Source organism: Cydia strobilella, chromosome 16, assembly GCF_947568885.1.
Source record: "Cydia strobilella chromosome 16, ilCydStro3.1, whole genome shotgun sequence".
Taxonomy (NCBI): Eukaryota; Metazoa; Arthropoda; class Insecta; order Lepidoptera; family Tortricidae; genus Cydia; species Cydia strobilella.
Genome location: NC_086056.1, coordinates 12,194,853 through 12,215,078, shown reverse-complemented (window position 1 = coordinate 12,215,078; position 20,226 = coordinate 12,194,853). Strand labels below are relative to the sequence as shown.

General features: G+C 38.2%; 1 protein-coding gene across 1 annotated transcript in view; it reads right to left on the bottom strand.

The window, feature by feature from the left end:
- Positions 1-272: 272 nt before the first annotated feature.
- Positions 273-20,226, bottom strand: part of LOC134748596 (hemicentin-1-like) — a 197,622-nt gene continuing 177,668 nt past the window's right edge. Inside the window, exons 10-18 of the mRNA XM_063683387.1 lie at positions 13,823-13,982; positions 9,038-9,199; positions 8,115-8,249; positions 7,564-7,767; positions 6,351-6,500; positions 4,693-4,810; positions 4,060-4,187; positions 1,025-1,134; positions 273-447 (exon numbers count right to left, since the gene is read on the bottom strand). Of these exons, the coding sequence (XP_063539457.1) occupies positions 343-447; positions 1,025-1,134; positions 4,060-4,187; positions 4,693-4,810; positions 6,351-6,500; positions 7,564-7,767; positions 8,115-8,249; positions 9,038-9,199; positions 13,823-13,982 (1,272 nt within the window). The 3' untranslated portion in view covers positions 273-342. The remainder of the gene's footprint in view (positions 448-1,024; positions 1,135-4,059; positions 4,188-4,692; positions 4,811-6,350; positions 6,501-7,563; positions 7,768-8,114; positions 8,250-9,037; positions 9,200-13,822; positions 13,983-20,226) is intronic.

The window sequence follows — 20,226 nt, the reverse complement described above, 5'->3', positions numbered from 1 at the left end:
AGATTTTGACGCAACATTTACACAGATTCAACAAAAGCGTATTATCGACCGACACGATTTTTTTTATACAAGAAGCGTCGGTCCGACTAATAGATATCTCGGAAGGCAGGAAGAGGGCAGGCTAATCTTTACCCAGCAATTAAGTCTGGCGGTAGCGGTGCAAACCGGCAATGCCGCCAGCATTCTGGGCACCATTTCAGAAGCGGGAGATTTTGGTGAGGTTTTTTTATATCTAGTTGCTAGTTTTTATTTTACTTGTATGTGTGTAATATTTATCTTTTTATTTTTACGTCGTTGCGTATACGCTGCGTCAAATCTTTGTGGCCGGTCCTTATTAATTGTCTATACACAACTTTCTGGACCTGGAATTTCTTCTGCTATGAGATGTTCTCGCCTACTCAGCGTTGTGGTACCAGATTTGGTAGATGCTGCTATTGGTGAGATTAACTGTAACAAAAATATACATAAATACGCTACCTACATTGTATTTCAGAACGCCAATTAAATAGAGCGCTTTTACCTGACGGGCCTCTTTCTTAACTATTTACAAGCCTTAGATAGCCGTTAAATATATGATCTTTATTTTTTACTCAAAGGGTAAAAACGGGACCCTATTACTAAGACTCCACTGTCCGTCTGTCTGTCTGTCTGTACGTCTGTCTATCATCGGGCTGTATCTCATGAACCGTGATAGCTATACACTTGAAATTTTCACAGATGATGTATTTCTGTTGCCGCTATAACAACAAATACTAATAAGTACGGAACCCTCGGTGGGCGAGTCCGACTCGCACTTGTCCGGTTTTGTGCGCTCGCCCGTCGGCCACTCGTCCCGCAGGGCACCGTTCATGACCACTTCCGGACACCGCTTGCTTTGAAAGCGGATCGTCGCTCATTTGAAAGGCGGCACGCGGCCTGCGTGAAGTGTGCGTGCACGCCACCAACGTTTTAGCGCACGCGCACGTGTAGGTACGTCTATGCACACACAGCCAGTGTATTCTGGCCTCCATTGTCTGGTTCTTACCGTGCGTGGCTCATCTTGGGTGACGCTCGCGCGTTCCCCCGTCGACCACTCATCCCGCAGGGCACCGTTCTTGACCGCCTCCGGACACCGCTTTGGAAGCGGGTCGCCGTCTGAAAAAAAGGTTACATCAATAGCAATATTAGCTTAGTCAATCATCCTGGAGACTTATTTTAATTGTAATAACTGGTTATTAATTTATCTAGATTTGTATTCGATATGATCTGTTAGCTATCAACAGTGACATTTCTGGTTGTTGACAGCTAACAAATCTATATGAGGATCGTACTTGTCAACGTGACATCGTGATAATGACAGTGCCTGTCTCTTTCAATCACACGGTATTAATAAGGGACAGTAATTTTATCATATGGGTAAGTGAATACCCCTGGTGCCTACGAAGTTGGTTGTCATGGCTTCCTAGTTTGAATACGGGACCCTTAAAAAAGTACATCATACAGTGTAATACTAATGTATTTTTCGGCGCCGAAATAAGACTGCCTGCTTAGCATCGGACTGATGGCCTGTCAGCGTTTTTGCTTAATCCTTGTCATAAAAAAGAGCTTTTATTATGAGGAAACAAATCTTGAAGCTTGTTTTATGTACCATAGTAATAAGTCCTAGACATAATTCATTGTACATGACTGCAATAAACGAATACGAATACGAATACAGTCGCCATCAGATATATCGGAGCGGTCAAGGCGCTCACAAATATCTGAACACGTCTCTATTGTCAAGGCGTTAGAGTGCGTGTTCAGATATTGTGAATACCTCGGCCGCTCCGATATATCTGATGGCGACTGTACAGAACAAAACAGGCGCAGTCAGCAGCAGCAGAAGTTGCTAAGGGGGCGAAGTTCTCAAAATTAACTTAGGACAATTTTATTGTCAAGAGGTAAGGAAGTAAGTAAAAATTCTTTATTGCACCAATAATTATACATTTTACATACATATAAAACTACAATACAAAGAAGAGGTAGGTTAGGTAGTTCAAATCACGCACTCCTAACACAATTGAACATTGTTTAAAAATGACATTTAAAGGATGACGCTAAAACAGTCCGTGTCAGGGCCGACGCTTCCGATATTTATTTTTCTTCTTGTCGGACGCCTGAGGGACTTCTAAAACTAACCCATTAGCGCCCATTGTACCCACTTGGGTACACATTGGTTACGGTATTAGATTCAATTTTCTGGTAACTCTACCTATAAACATTAAAAACCGGACAAGTGCGAGTCGGACTCGCCCACCGAGGGTTCCGTACTTTTTAGTATTTGTTGTTATAGCGGCAACAGAAATACATCATCTGCGAAAATTTCAACTGTCTAGCTCTCACGGTTTTCATGAGACCCGGTGACAGACAGACGGACAGCGGAGTCTTAGTAATAGGGTCCCGTTTTTACACTTTGCGTACGTAACCCTAAAAATGGTGGGTTCCAAAAAGTGGGTGTAGGCGCTAATGGGCTAATATTGTTTGGATAATGAACAACCGATCTAAATCCGCAGCAAAAACGTAAATAAAGTAGTTTATTTAAAAAAATATCGTGAAAACGTATTAAAGCCCAAAAGCTTTGTCCACATTGGCCCGTTTCTGACACCTGTCTAAATATAAACGAGCCTTTGATCAAGCTAGGATACTGTATAGCTACATTGCGTAGAAACTTTAACGGAAACTATGATGGGCTAGAATATTACGCCAGTAATTTAACTTTAGAGTAACGTATTTTATTTTAATTAAAAGCACAAATGGGCCTAGTTGATTGTGAAAGTGGAAGTAAATTGTGTATATAAATTACTTATTATTCTTCCTTATTGTATTATCACTACCGTCTCACATCATAGGTATATTGTACAGGGTTACTTGAAACACGTAGGTGTAAAACGTATGGTTTTAAACATTATTGTCTTTTGGTCACAAAAAAAAGTGTGTACGTGTAATCTTTACGCGCGATTGAAGTAAAACTTCTTTGACGTTAAATCGTTATGTTGGCACTTTGACGTGTGTCCTATTGTGCGTGTGTCACTACTAAGCGTTACTTCCGTCAGAAAAAAAATCTGAATTACCCTAGTCGCGCCAAAAGAAGTATCACTTCAAAAAAACAAGTATTTTTCTACTTTCGTGCTACGCCAAGAACGAATTTATATCAAAAATTATTAATTTGGTTTTTGGATATTTTGTATTAAAAAAAAATCGCTTCGTTCATCACATTTACTTTTAATGCTAGAGGTGCCATAATGGACATGTTAATTTAAGGTTATTAAATTATAATAAAGTACTTAGCAGAATTAGTAGGTAGGTAGGTAGGTAGTCCACCATGTTTTATTTTTATTTTCATGGGTGCGTTCTCGAACGTAAATAAAGATGGAGTATTTAATTATTTCGTATGATTAATTTAATGGATTTGTAGAAAAACATCTTGTATAAAAGCGTAGAGAGGAAGTAAACAAGTACCTAAGTACGCTATGTAAATGTCAAAGGGTCTTGAACCCACAAAATTGTGATCAAACGCTAATTCACTGCCGGATAAATTTGCCCATTTTGTCTTTATACAGCCCGCATCAAATATTCGTATTTAAGATATCAGAAAGCAGTATTTGTTTAGGACGAGCTCTTGGTGTTGCCTGCGGTAACGCAATTATTCTATTTGTGCCGAAAATTGGAATATACACTTACTTATATTTTGATTTATTGTAAGATAATTATTAGGTATACGAGGTGATCTAAACCTAATGATAGCTAATATAAAAATATATATAGCAACGCACTTTTGGCACCTTAGGGAGGGTTACCTGGCGATACACGGCGGCGGTGCTAACACGGTACTTTTTGCAGTGATTCAATAGCGCGATAGTAGCGATGTGAATCGATGAATGTTATAAATATACCTACCTACAACCAGCAACAGCGTCGCGACTTTATCGATACTGTATCGCGGCTGGATGGCTTCTGAATCGTTACAAAAAGTCGCCGTGTGGTACCTAAGTAGGTATAGTTACCAGCGTCGACAGAACATGCGATTTAAAAAATACTAACCAGGCGGTGGATTCAATATATCCGGTTGCGCCTGCTTGGGCGGTTTCAGCGTATACGCGACCACGTATTGCCCATCGCCCGCGTTTAGTTGAAGCTCGGGGGACTGTTGCTTCGTTGGCAATGCTGCCCTGTTGCGAAATGTTAATGATTAACATGATCGAATAACAAATGCATAAATCGTATCCTATATTTTGCATTTCATTCTTAAATAAATCGCATAAAAAAATATTACATCAAATCAACAGAATTTTCTTAATTTTAACACAAAAATAACCTTACGTTCCCCGTGTGTTCTCGTCACGTCGTCCGTTGTCGTTTCCGAATCATTTTCGTTTGCATTTTTTTTAACTAGGTAGCTGCAAGGTTATATATGCCCTTCTTCTTGGCGCGCATAGGCTTAAAAAGCTCAAATATGCGATGTGCAAGTTGCGAAAAAAATTCTCGGATATTTTAGGAAAATATTACATGAAGCAAAGGAAACTTTCATTTTGGAAATGGAAAATTTCGATTCCCTTACAAAAATAACTATGAGAGGATTCCAAAGTTTTACCATGTATCAATTTCGACGACGGGACATCAGTAAAGGTCAAAAAAATTAAAATCGAAGTTAATAGTGTAAAATAGGTGTCTTACTTTTTCCTCCGCAGCAAAAAGGCGATGAAGATGGCAGCGCATGTCCCGACGACCAGTGTGAGCGCGATCGCCCAGAACGTGGTAGCGGACACTCCCGCCATGATGCTGTTGGCGCCATCTGTTGTGTTTGGAAACTATTAGCAACATTAAACACGTATGAGCCCACAGTCCTTAGAAAAACAATAATCACTTAGCTGTGATGCAAAAACGATAGTACCCCGGACCATGGAAACACGCTCCTGGCATTCACGCTTAACGCTTCACAACTGGTGTTTTGATTGTATATTGCGGTGATGTCGTTTGTTGCTTCAGGATTCGTAGCATGGTACGCTTATTACCATGCCTGACACGTTCTAACAAGTATGTGAGTGCGAAAGTGACGGACTTAGTGATAGGGGAAACCATGCTGCGCGGGCAGGTCTTAAATTATCTAAGCCTTTTGTAAATTGCATAATATATCTACTAGCTTAAAGAGCCCGACCTCGAAGAAAGCACTAGTTTTTACGAACTACCATGACTTTCTCAAGTTTTCTATTTTTAGCATGAATATTATGAACAATTTATGTTTAGAACAGCTTGAAGTGGTAGTTATCACCTACGATAATTCGTTATTCCCCACAAATTCTTCTAGCAACTCGTATCAAAAACCAAAAGTTGTAACAAAAATTTTATCGAAATCTAAAACTTTTAGGCGACGGTTTAAAACATTAACAAGTGGCTTAGAGGAAGATTTTCCCGGAATTTGTTGTCAAACTGGATAAAATGAAAACTCCGTACCTTAGGTTATTAATTTTATATCACACAAAAATATATTATAACAAGTTTAATATCACGAAGTTTCCAATAAGCAAAGCCAAGTAATCAAACCAACTTTTAAAGGAGACTTAATTATTTAAACACGTTTCTGCTCTGCTTTTAATTACTTTAAGTAGATTGTAATTAAGAACATATACAACTAAATTGCCTTTTTAAAAATAAAATTTACTCGAGAATATCTATACAGGCTGTCTCAAAAATCTATTGCTTCAATTTATCTTCATATTTTACTTCGTTAAAACTTTTACAAGGTTATTTTACACTATTCCAATAGAAATTGGAGCTAATTATTTATGTTGTAAATCTTTTAGTTGTATTTTCTCGAGTACCTTTGTTATTTTGTTCGATAATGGACGTTAGCTATGAGTCTATAAATAACAATCTTTAATGTAATAGTATGCTAGCAAGAATTTAATTGTGTAATGTTAAAACTAATCTATGTACAACCACCGCTCGATTTAATACAGGTAAATTAACTATAACTACTTATATATTAACTATAGATGAATTCAGTTACTATATTTAGCCCTTTATCAAGTTGTTGTCAAATAATAAAAATTGTTTAATCTATTTTCGTGAATTCAATCTTCATCTCATTCGTTCTTCACATCACATCTTCGTCTTTGCCAAGGACTATTTATACTCGTATTCGAAAAACAACGATATCAAACGAATATATTTTAATGTTTTCTTTGTTTGTTTCACCCCTTGAACACCAAATCTATGGTGCGCGGTGCGTCATCGCGAATCATGCCGGAATGCACAAGGTTGATAATGGGCTGTAGCCGCACGCACGCGTCAGTTGACGTCATTGGCGGACAAAGAGTTAATAACATACTTACCGGTTCTTCTCTCAGGATCACGGTAAGCCAGTGAATGCAGGGTGATCCGATCAGAGTTCCCCTTGTCATTCCTGGAGTGGACTGTCAGTTGCAAACTGCCACCGATTGACCACAGCGCCCCAATCGGCACCAGAAATATGGCCACGCCATCTAGGGAGCAAGTATTCAACGTTATGGTACACAAGCAAAAGCCTATTGGCTATGTATGAAGTACGCGGATGGGAAAATACAAAAGATGACAACGCACGGGGTGGGAAAAATGTAAACTTTCAACTGACAACTGTAAACTCTCCGATAACTCGCGTTTCCCATACCCGTGGCGCCACAGTCATGCACAGATCGAATAAGACAAGCACCAGTTTTAAGACCTGATAGTTATCAAAGGGTTTTGCATCTAATATTAGGCACTAGCACCAAGTAGTTAATTAGTTCATTGTAATATTAAAAAGTTTGCAACGAACGCTACTTAATTTGGTTACACATCAGTGTCATTGGTGATGTCGATGACCTACAAGACAAGATTATGTACCGTGGCAAACGTCTTATCTGTCACGCAGCAAATTATAAGTGTCTCCAATGTAATATTTATCTATGTATGTATTATTAATCTTATCTTTATAGTAGGTAGGTAATTGTCTGAAAAACTGATGTGCTTACCAAAGTTGAGCCAAAAACCAAGTCACAACCCCACAATTGTCGAAAATGAGGCTTTAAAAAGAGTAAACATAATATTGTATTTTTTTTTAACTAAGGTAACGTAAGTGAATTAGCCAAGTTCAACTCACCAGACTCATTAGCAGTGACGACAAACTGCGACTGATCACTGCCGATGTCCACAGCCTCCAAAACCACAAGCTGCGGTAGCCCTCCATCGTAGCCGGCCACGCATCGGATCACGAGACTATCGCCGACGTCGTGGCTCGAGTCCTCGATCCAGTTCGAATCGTTGCCGGTGGAAACTAAGGTAAGGTAGGTGAATATCAGCCAAGTTCAACTCACCAGTCTCATTAGCGGCGACGACAAACCGCGACTGACCACTGCCGATATCCACAGCCTCCAAAACCACAAGCTGCGATAGCCCTCCATCGTAGCCGGCTACGCAGCGGATCACGAGACTATCGCCGACGTCTTGGCTCGAGTCCTCGATCCAGTTCGAATCGTTGCCGGTGGAAACTAAGGTAAGGTAGGTGAATATCAGCCAAGTTCAACTCACCAGTCTCATTAGCGGCGACGACAAACCGCGACTGACCACTGCCGATGTCCACAGCCTCCAAAACCACAAGCTGCGGTAGCCCTCCATCGTAGCCGGCTACGCAGCGGATGACGAGACTGTCGCCGACGTCTTGGCTCGAGTCCTCGATCCAGTTCGAACCGTTGCCGGTGGAAACGGTGCAGTTACGAGGTGGCGAGGGTTTTGCTGGTAAAAACAGGAGTTGCTTAGACTAACAAAAACTAGAAGGTTACCGTAGTGTAGCCATTTTAAGTGTGTCATTATTGTAATACTTAGCAGAAGAAATAAAAATCGTATTTTAAACTAACATGACAGCATTATATGCGTAGATGATTCGTATCATAGGTCATATTAAGAAATTAGTGTGCACAAATTGAACGTTGCTTTTTTAAACTTGAAACTATATTTGGGGTTATTAATGTTTTTTTAATCTTCTGTGTACACTGTGTACAGTCCGCATTAATAGTGGTTGATGAGACTACACATCAAAAATGAAAGACCCATTTAAATACCAGTAGCAGTTGGCTACATACCTGCTGGCACAATTTGGAAGACACAAGGTTTGGCTTGAATACCGACGCTGTTGGTCCCCCGGCACGTCAGGGCGCCGTAGTCCCTCTCGCTTGCCGGCGTGTATCGCAGCTCACTTATACTACTGTTCACTGTACCTGCAGGAGAACAAAAATAGGCACTTAATACCAGCAACGGAATATACATACATACAGAATGAAGCGTTCAGTTCATTTTTGACTTCGAAAAACGACCCTTAAAACTGACACTTATCCGACACAACACTCCCTTCCCGTAAATTCTTCTCCTCGCCTCGAGAATTCTCGAGCAGTAACCATAGGGAAAGAGAAGAGAGTTAATTATTTCAACCAAATAAAAGAAAAGGTTCAGGTCGTGTCATACCAGAAGGTTAAGGAGTTGGCAGAGGACCGGACGAGTTGGAGATTGCTCCACCGACAAAAGCACAGCTCTTAAATATAAAGAAGAAGAGGAACCATAAATTCGACGTTTATGGTGGCATTTCCACACTGTTACTGCGAATATTCTGTGCAGATTTAGCTTGGTCTGACTCTAGGCAGATTATGTATTCGTACTTATAGAGATTAGAGTCCTCTTCAGAGAGCTCTCAATAAATTTTTACAAACATTAGTACAAACTATACAATAATGCATTTTTTGGACTGTTATTTAGGTGAAATTGTTGACGGAGTGTTCTCGTTTTCGGAGCCTCGATTCCTTTTGAGTTCTGCTTAAAAAAAACTCACTGAAGGACTCGGAAATATTTTAAGCGCTGAGTCTCGTAAAAACGAGTCAAATCTTCAAATGTAGACTCAAAATACTCGAATCCCTACCAACACGCGAGAACCTAACAAGCTACAGAATCGGGTTAAAGATATTTTATTTGTCTCAAAAGAAAAAGAATCTACACAATCCTGATCATAACTCACCATATCGCGCAGGAGACACGTTAAAGCTCTCGCCACTATTGTTGAACTCCCACAGAAAGTTCACGTCGGCGGGGTCGGCGTGCACCGAGCAGCGCACGTGCAACGCCTCGTCCAACGCCGCGCCTACCACTTGCGGCGACGACTCCGCGCATACTGGTGCGTCTGTGGAAAACAAAGCAACTTTACCTACGGGACATTAAAAACTGCCGGTATAGTGTTTCGGTTTTCTTTATGGCCCATCCACTTCATGGCGTACTTAAATAAGAATACAAAGCAATAGTATAGTAAGGTTCACCTCAAACACGGTAATAACCATGTAGGTAGTAAAAAGTCGTTAATACCATCTTGAAGGACCAATGGATTATCGACTATATTTTTGAACAAGTTTTGATTACAAAAGACCATTAATTGATACAGGGCCACCCCTGGCGTGTATCATCAGATTTCCTGAGATTGGCCATTTAAAGTCTCGTAAATAAATTTTAAGTAAATAAGATCCAGATCACCAAGTTTAGTAGTTTTTGAGTGTCTATCGCCAAGTTTAACGGAAAAGTGATAGATCTATTAGGTAAGTATCTATATTTTATTTCTTTTAAAACATTGCGAGTCATACTGATGTTAAAATAAACATAAAACGATTATACTCACATACTGAAATCACAAATTTAGCACATGTCTCGAATGCGTCGAGCATAATTTCATCATTGCGTGTTCAAGCACTCTTACGCTGCGTATTACGTAAGCGAGCAACTCGCGAACGCGAAGCGAAGCGGCGCGGCGTGCCCATGGCGTTCGCGTTCGCAACGAGATTGCCCACGTAGGACACTTCTATAGGTATCATAGGATTGATTCACCCCGCGCCGCATTGCTTCGCTTCGCGTTCGCGTGTTGTTCGCCTATACTCCAAAACTAATGTAAGCTTTGGAATATTGCTATTTGTCGATTTTCATTTCAAAAATATTCTGTTAAAACACGAAAGTTATTTTTCTTCAAGAGCTTATAGTTGATCCAATCAATATTTCGAGCAAAGTTTATTTGTTACTTTTAAGTTCCCAGCCTCCAAACTTTGAGAACATATTACCAAGTCACTGAACTCATGTAAAGCTTTTTAGCTTCTGTATAAATACTTAAATAATTATCTTTTGTTTCTTGTTTAATGGTTTTAGCTCAGTTTGGGTTATAAGCACGAGATTTAATACATAATGTACCTTAATCTATATATAGAGACACTTTTCAGAAATCTATTATTTATTCATAGAAACAAAGAAATAAACAAACATAATAAAACTTACTATTTAAGTACAAAAAAAACTACAAATAAAAAATTTGGCCGAGATCGCCGTCAACGGGCAAGGTGTCCAGAAGGCTGGCCGTATTTCCTCGCTGTATGGCGATACTAATAATACGCTGTGCAAAATAGTGGCCAGCTGCTGGTCACCAGAAGCCTCTATTAGGCGCGCCAACAAGTCTTTGTACAGTTGACGTGCACTTGGCCCCCATGGCCCCAAAGTTTCAACACCAAATGCCGCTGGGAAGCAGCTACTGCTTCCCAGCGGCATATTTGCGGCGCTTGACGCTTTCGGCCGAGGAAGCCGCAGCGCCAGCAGCATATTTGGTGATTGGAACATGGTACGGTGCCAGCGTATGAACGCAAGTAGCGTCCCAAACTAGCGGCGACCCATGCTCCAAGGCACCAGTGTCATTCCGTCGGGCCTCTTGCCGTCATCCCTGGCCAGACCGCTGGGCTCGAGGACTACTGGTACTTTGGCACTAACAAGAGCCCGACGGATGACATCATTAAAATTTTTAGATTGATTTTTGTACATCGACCCGCCTGTTGCTATCTCTATTGCACGCGCATAATTACATTGCTGCCAATCTCGCACAGTGAAATTGACAACCGGCATCACAGGCGGGTCGATGTACGAATATCTAGATAGCGTCTCTGCTTTAGTAATATATACATTTAAACCAGTTCCGCTCCACCACTTATATATCTACTAATAATAATTTCCGTTAAAAGAATTGAATTTCCACGTAATAAATAACATAAATACCAATGTTTCGTTCCATTTGGAGTTGAAACTCTAGGTCCATGGGGTCCCAGCGCGCACAAGTTGTTTGCAGAAATCGCGAAGCGTCTGGTTGACGTAACCGGTGACCGAAGAGCTGGCGGCTTCCTCGCACAACGTATCAGCATTGCGATTCAGCGAGGAAATGCCGCCAGCATCCTTGGTACAATGCCTCAAGGGCCTGTTTTAGATTTAAGCTCGTTATTAATTATTCGTGATTAATTTCGTTTACGTGGTACCACTGTATATATCTTGTATGTAAATAAAGAGCTAAAAAATTAATACCAATTATGATAAATGTATATTTTAGAATAGTATGAAAGCTGTGAAGACGTTTCTAATATATATCATATTATATTGTCTAGACCAATTTGTTTACTTAATTTCGTCAGGTGACAACCAATGGCAAAAAAAAATTAACAAAAATTAACCTTGCTCTGAAATTGTGGTAGTAAGTAATTAGTTAATTTTTGTTGTCACCTGCCGATTTATTATTTAATTTAATCATTCGCGCGACAAAGACCCCTTGGTATGTTTATGAGTTATATAATTTATCATTAAAAGGTGCCATTGTCGTGCGGTAGTTTTTTTTTATACCACGTCGGTGGCAATCAAACATACGGCCCGCCTAATGGTAAGCAGTTACCGTAGCCTATGGACGCTTGCAACACCAGAGATATTACACGCGCGGTGCCGACCCTTTAAAAACCTCGGGAAAACCTCGGCAGGGAGCTCATTCCACAGCCGAAGCGTCCGCGGGAGGAAATTCCTCTTAAACCGCATTATAATTACTATAACTTCTCCCTAAAATATGATACAAGTCGGAAGTTTTACCAATTTCGTAACGATTTTATACTTTTTTGTGTTCGGATTTTAACATCAAGGTATTCTTTACCCCTTTTGCATTGAATTTTTTAATTTGACTACAACTTGCCTTTGAGTAAACATTTTAATTCAGATTTGTTCTATCATTATTTGTAACAAAAACACCCTCATTACTCGTAAGAACAAACCAATAAATCCTTAAATCTAAACACCATTTTTTAACTCGTAAAAAGTGTATAAATCAAATGCGTTGCCTTCCCGGCTGTAATTATTTCGTCTCCTCACGTGGCCGGCTAACCCAAATGAAAAAGGTAAGGCCATATATTTACCTAAATGTGTAGTTACTGCTTTTTTCCCGAGAGAATCAGACCGGCCAGAATGTCCGCGGAAGGAAGCTATTCGATGAGGCAATATAGAATTGTATAATTAATCTTAGCCCCGGATGTCCTTGTTGATTTACATTGTACCCGCTTGAAAGGTACGTAATCCGCCCACAATCCCACACCAATGTGAATTTAAATTATCGGAATAATTTTCTTTAAATGACTTCTTCACTCGGAAATACCCATCTGAATTGCACTTACAAACATTTTAACATCAACTGAAATGTCTCGTAGCTGTCAGCAAAAACATTATGTTAATCCACTTTGTGTTTCATGAAACGAACATTTCTTTATTTTTATTTGTAACTGATTTCTATCTAGAATTAAAATAAGTTTGGAATACATACCTAACTATGGCAAATCTCAGTTTGGACTTTATAAAAAAATCAAGTGTTTATTGCTCGCTGTAAAAGGAATTTCCGTAATGGCTACAAGAATAGAACAAATAAAACGGACAATGAACGTGCAAATGTTTTCGTTTTTGAAATGTATTCAAAACAAGCGCTAACTAAAGCAAAGCTCTATGATTTAAAGTGAGCCGCGGAACAACAGATTGCGCGACTACGAATCGCCGTAATATTAGGGGTGTAATTTCGATGATTTACCGGCCTTACCGACTTTCCTCAGCAATTACTATGCGGACGGCCGGCGGAAGGAAGTGGGTAGATACATCGATCCGACCGCAATCATTTGAATAGGTACCTACTGCGGACATGGCGGTATTTATGGCACTGTAATTCATACTGTGCAGTGACATTTTATGGTTGCGATACATGTCACGGATACGTATTTGATGGTTATTACGGGGAGAATGCAAATGATGCTGTCTAATAGGTGGGGTTTTGGTTTCCTGTGACAGTCGCTCTGTTACGCAGGTTAACGTTTGCTACGCATGTTACGTTTGTTTTGCTATGCGCCTACAGGATACTTACAACGCTACGCTTATCTTATCTTATAATTTCGGGGGCCCTTGTGGATACACTTCGACCCATAGGGATCTTTTGTGCAGTTACCCCCTAGGAAAGATCCGTCCGCTACTCAAGAGCTTTCCCCACCATCTCCATATGCCGGATGATGGACCTTATGTATTGCTGCATTTTAATAAATTGATGATTCATAATATCTGCCAAGTTAAACCAGTTTGACAGCACTGGCTTCCCTCGAATGCGGCTGACGGATGGGTAGCGTTTTGAATTCCTTTGGTTCCAGGTAGCCTGTTCCAAAGTCCTTCATTTTTTGTCAGGCGAGGGCATGACATTCACACATAATACAACGCTACGCTAATAATTTAATTAAAATGAAACCTTTTGTTTTCAGTCTCGAAATTTCCCGATTTGCTTGCTGCCACAGCACAAGACTGAACTAATTTCAATATAATGTAATTTTAGGCACGTTTATTAAAGTACAGTGCAATCTGGTGTCTGAGAGGTTTAAAGGTAAGTAGATGGCGTCACACTATCGAGTTTATCATACCATGCCAGAATATTCTGTTGAAGTATACTCACACTGCACCCGTAACCGGACGACTTCGCTCGAGGTCTCCCCTCTGGCGTTGGCTGCTTTGCAAGCGTACGCGCCCGCCTCTTGCCGGGTCACTTTCTGCAGAACCAGGGAGCGGGTGCTGACGATGATGCCTGACGTCATGTTTTGCGACACCGGTCTGTCCTAGTGAAGGGAATGTGTTTAGTTTTAGAGCTTTTACAGCAGCAGTTTAAAATAATTAGAGAAAAATTATAATTTGATCACATAATGTTAATGTGGAAAAGACCGTCTATAAATTCTTTAGTCTCTTGCGTTTCTACACATACTTACTCTACTTACAGAAGGTCGGTAGAGCAGAAAGAGTGAAGGTCTTCCTTTCTGACAGTGTCCGAGTGACGTAGGAATACAAATATAGTCTGCATCATCTCAAATGACTTTTTCGTCTAAGACGGTAATCTGTTAAACAAAAGCCATTGTCTCTTTTATGTGAGCTGTCGACCATTGTGTGTGAGTGCCGCACGCGCCGTGGCACACGCCAACACAGACAAAAAAGTAATTTGAGAAGATGAAGACTATACGAGAGTTCTTGCCCTGTGACGGTCATCGCCACATTGTTCTTAAAGTAAATGTTAGACACGCTCATTTAAATAATGTATATATTCGCTATCTCTATTGCTTTTAATCAAGATGTATCAAGTTTAATAGGGCAGTGTTAAGTACTGCTCATCAATATTAGATAATGCAATCATGAATTGAATGTACATTTGCAGATAGAACGCAAGATTTAAGTGAATTATGGACAAGTGATGTGTGGATTATGAAAGTGGTGTGTGAGATGCTCGCCAATCACCAAGATGATCGTTTTGGTCGTATTAAAATACTTTGAAACTATAACAAATTCTTAAATCCGAATTGGGCTCCATGTTAAATTGAGAAAAGTAAGGGATTCCTTACAATTTTATTTATTCAAATCACAATGCCGTAGTTGATAGCGTAGTATTCTATTTTATTTAGCTTAGTGAAGGAGTTAACGTAACATGAATAAAACAAATGCCATTGTTTTCAAATGATCAGACGGAAGAATAGATAGACGGTCATGCGAGCTTTACTTTGTACGACCTCCTTTCATTAACACGAAAATGACTACTTTTATGACCGTGATTGTGTTAAGCATGGCGTCTAAAACAAATGTCAACCGCCATAATTTCAATTTCAAACATGCCCAAACAATAAAGCGTGACCTCGTTATGAAAAGCTTTGATATTGTCAATCAGTTGAAACAAATCAGGGCTATATGTATATACTCCAAGGGCCTGACACTCTTTGATAGAGAAAGATAGTCTTATTGCGATTCCTATAAGAGGAAAGAGAAAATAGTGCCATGCCTTGTCTTTATCACTGACCGGGCATTTTTTCATGGTCGGGTTATGGCATCATAGCAAGGAGGCGATGTACGGACAAGTTAGAGGAAAATGAATGATAACATTTTCTGTAACTGTTCTAGTTTAGATAAGAGTATATTTAATTGCTTTAATTCAGATCATTTCGGTCAAGCCGCCACGTTTCAAGGTCCTCCTAAGAATAGACCACAGACCGTAACATACAGACCAATGACTGAACGTCGAATAAATAAATTTCAAGCTGAAACACAATATCATTTGTCTGTGACATCTTTTTATCCTAATGATAGTAATGATCCTAATTATTCCTATAATAAATTATTCAATATAGTTAGTACACAGTTTAATTCAATATTCAAACCGAAAACAATTTCCAAGAATGAAGTGGATCAGAAATTTAGTGTTTGGGCAACACCGGGAATTTACAAGAGCAGGGACCGGGTCTATGAACTATATAGTATATAAGAATACAACAGATCTACGATATTTGTAGAATATGTCAAGAATTATTCGAAAATATTTAAGAAAGTGTGTATTGCCGCCAAATCTCTTAATATTAGTGCAAAGGTCAAGGCATCTGAGAATAAAATAAAAACTGTCTGGAACATCAGAAAACAGAATAGTGCTAGTCAGAAACCTCGTGATTGTCAATTTAAGTTGCAGTGTAAAAACAAATTAATTAACTCTGACATGGAAGTGGCTGCCGCATTCCAAGATTATTTTTCGAATATGGCTTGTGATATTACCAGAGAGATCAAATCATCTGCAATGCAAGCTGCACATTTGCTCCATGCCTCCTTGGAGAAATATGACAGTACTTTTGAATTCAGCTATGTGAACTCACGTACTATATATAAAACATTTAAGTCTCTAAGCAATAAAAACACAGAAGATATATGGGGCATGTCAATGAAATCTATAGGCCATATTATTGAAATAATCACACCTTATTTATGTATTGTTTTCAATTCTTGTATTGACGAGGGCGTATTTCCTAATTTAATGAAATACAGTAAAGTCATACCTTTATTTAAATCTGGAGAAAAAACTAACCCAGAAAATTTTCGTCCAATATCTATTCTACCCGTGCTTAGTAAAATTTTCGAAAAAATCATGCTAAATCAATTACAAGCATATTTTACTAGAAACAAACTTCTTCATAATCGTCAATTTGGATTTACAAAAGGTCGATCAACCACTGATGCTGCATCTGTGCTCATCAAGCATATTTATAACATATGGGAAGAATCTAGTGATGCGGTGGGAATTTTTTGTGACTTGTCAAAAGCCTTTGACTTTGTTGAGCACTTGACTTTAAAACTAAAGCTTAAACATTACGGGTTATCTGATACCGCTATTAACCTAATTTCAAGCTACCTCAGTGAAAGAACACAAACGGTTGTGATTAATGAAACCCAGTCGGAATCCGCTGCTATTAAACTAGGAGTGCCCCAGGGGTCAATTTTAGGCCCATTTTTATTCTTAGTATATATAAATGACCTTCCGTGTATTGTAAAAGATCATTGTGAAATTGTGTTATTCGCGGATGACACATCTTTAATTTTTAAAGTTAGTCGAAATATTGAAGACTATACAGACATAAATAGTACCATGAATATGGTCTCAAATTGGTTCACAATTAATAATTTGCTGTTGAATTCCAAAAAAACGAAGTGGATTAGATTCACATTACCTAATGTAAAAATTACTAGTGGGAGTATATTTATAAATAATTAATGTCTAGAAATGGTGGATAAGACTCTCTTCTTAGGTTTGACCATAGATAAAAATTTACAATGGAGTCCCCATATATCTTCTCTAGGAAACCGATTGAGTTCGGCAGCATACGCAGTCAGAAGGATTAGGCAACTAACTAACGTGGAAACAGCCCGAATGGTGTATTTTAGCAATTTCCACAGCCCAATGTCATATGCAATTCTAGTCTGGGGTAAAGCTGCCGATATACAAACCATTTTTGTATTGCAAAAAACAGCAGTGCGGAACATATATAATTTAGGGTCACGTGTTTCATTAAGATAACGTTTCCGAGAAATAAATATACTAACAATGGCATCACAATACATATATGACTGCATATTATATGCTCTAAAAAATGCAGAAACCTTTCAGAAAATGCACAGTGCTAGAAATAATCACAAAATAGCAATAACTAGATCTCGTGTGAAGAGAGTGAAGAAATCTTTTCTAGGTCAGTGTATACAGTTCTACAATAAGTTACCAAGGGAGGCACTGGATTTACCATTTCCTGGGCTTAAAAATATGTTAAATCTGGTCTACTGCATAAGGCATATTACACAGTCGAAGAGTATATTAATGATAAACATGCATGGCCTTATATAAATGAATAAATTATGAAATGTATTTGTATTTTATTTGAAATTTTAATTGTTGAATTTTGTATTTTGTAAGCTGTTATTTATTTTTTAATTTAGTTGTAATGTACTTTTGACGATTCAAAAGAGATTGTCAAATCCTACTTGATTAAATGAAATTCTATTCTATTCTATTCTATTCTGAACGCGCGAATGACAAATAACTCATATTATACAATTCCAATATCATTCAAACATCGGTTTGATGTCAGGTGCATGTACTGCATATTCAAATTGGCCTGTTAGTTTCTTGCTTGGTCTATGGATAAATATAAATAATTATTAATCATTCAAGAATGTCTTCGTAAGTATTTGGAGACCAGACTAAAAGTGGTCAACTTAAAAAGGTTCCTCAGTAAGTTTTCTGAATAACATTTAAATTCGTTGCACGTTTAGTCGATAGAAAAGGCTTTTTAGGATTAGTGGATAAAGTTATTTTTCAGTCCCTCCATATTACGCAGTGCGTTACTCAACTACCTACTTAATAAAAACAGCTATTAAAAAAGCAGAATTTGCGCATAATTGAAAATTTATGAATAGCTTAATTTTACCAAATTCGATACGCTTACGCTACGTGAATGTAAATGAGGAAAATTTTCAATAACAGTTTAAATGGTAGTAAAGTTTGGACGTAATCTGTTCAGAGCGTGGATTGGCTTCAAAAACAGATTTGTGATTTAAGTTTAGTTCAATAGCAGTGAGCGCTTATTGAAATTGATTGCCGTTAGTTTGCTTAACACAAATAGTATAACACTAGAAGCAAAACGAGAATAATACGCACAGGGTATTAATGTAACATTCTATTCACATTTCGGCGGGTTTTGGATTTGACTTTGACGGGTGCACGTGTGGGAGCGACTGAATAAAGCCTGTACTATTTAAATAAAATGAAAATAAATATTTGGGGACAATCTTACACAGATCGACCTAGCCCCAAACTAAGCAAAGCTTGTACTATGGGTCCTAGGCGACGATATATATACGTGTGTAGATAAATACAGACTTATATACATAGAAAACACCCATGACTCAGGAACAAATATCTGTGTTCATCACACAAATAAATGCTCTTACCGGTATTCGAACCCGGGACCATCGGTTTCAAAGGCAGGGTCACTATCCACTAGGCCAGACCGGTCGTCAATTTGTACTAACGATGGAGGAATATTTGTACAATATATCGGTTTTATTGATCTCTGGTAACGCTGTATATACCTACCTACTCCGCAATCTCGTTGTTCTGTCAAGACGATAGGGTTGGTTGGGGAGTGGAAAAACATGTTAAAATTAGCTTTCAACAAAAAATATAAAGTAAAATTACTTGGTATCAAAATAAAGTTATTAAAGATTTTTCGCTAACTGACTTTGCGCGTATCTAACATAATATATTAAAATTTATATTGTAGTTGTGTGTATACATATTTACATTTACACTTAATTATTTTAGATTAAATCTGATTTTGTTTTGATAAAATATTATAATGTGAGATTTAATATTTATCCGTTTTTGGCAACTATCTTGAGTTAATAGTAAATTTTTATACAAATATATAAAATAATAAAATAATGATACAAGTATTCAAAGCATTGCCGAAATGAATATTATTTACGTTACGTTTATTTTAAGACATATTCTTATTTTAATAAGGGTGACTCTTTACTCCCCAACCTACTCTATCAAGTTAACTGCTCGATGAGTGCGGTCTCCACGCATAAGTTACACATATTATGTATGATTCAACGTTATAGCCCCATATCACTTAGCAATAACAGTATCAGTTACTAAATAATTATAGGTGTCGGTAGGAAAATAGACCTTCTGTCTCCGGTATTTAGGAAAACCGTCCTAGGCGCCAATTCACCCATTCCACGACTGTGTAGATTGTTAAACAAGCACGGCCACTGCTGTGACGTTCATTCTGACTCATTGCCCAGGTTCCGAAAATTATTAAATATTAACATAAAAAAATTGTATGTGTATATACATACCTTCATTAGGTTGTTAGGTTAGGTTGTTATTTAGCCATTAACTGTTACTTTAAGTTTACTGTTTCCTTTTTTTTTAAATGCTGTGTTTACCTCTAATTAGTTATGCATCACTGAATGTTTCTTATGGTTTAACGTAAATTAAATGTCAGATGTAATAACTGTTGGTAGACCTTAATAAATAAAATAAAATAAATAAAATTGAGGTGAATTTATAACTGTATAATATCGTGTCGTATTCAGATAATCTTAGAATTGATTATTTCAGGATGTGGCAGTCATTTCATGAAATGATCGGTTAGTCACATCATGAAAAATTCAAACCTAACACAACCATATCACGAAATTATTTATTCTACAAAGCCATTTCATGAAATCGCCATTTATACTGATTGCCGCTGTAATAAGAAACGAAATGGTATCAAATATCAAACATTTATTCAGCAAATAGGCCACAGGGGCACTTTTACATGTCAATTTTTACAAACAATAATATTAACCCAAAATTACAAAAATTACATAAATCAAACTCCTTAACTGTATCAAAGATAGATATAACTCCGTAATAGATGGATACAGTCTAAGGAAAAAACGTGCCTCGAAAATCAAGAAAATTTGATTCTCGTTCAGAGGGCGCTACTAGTTTTG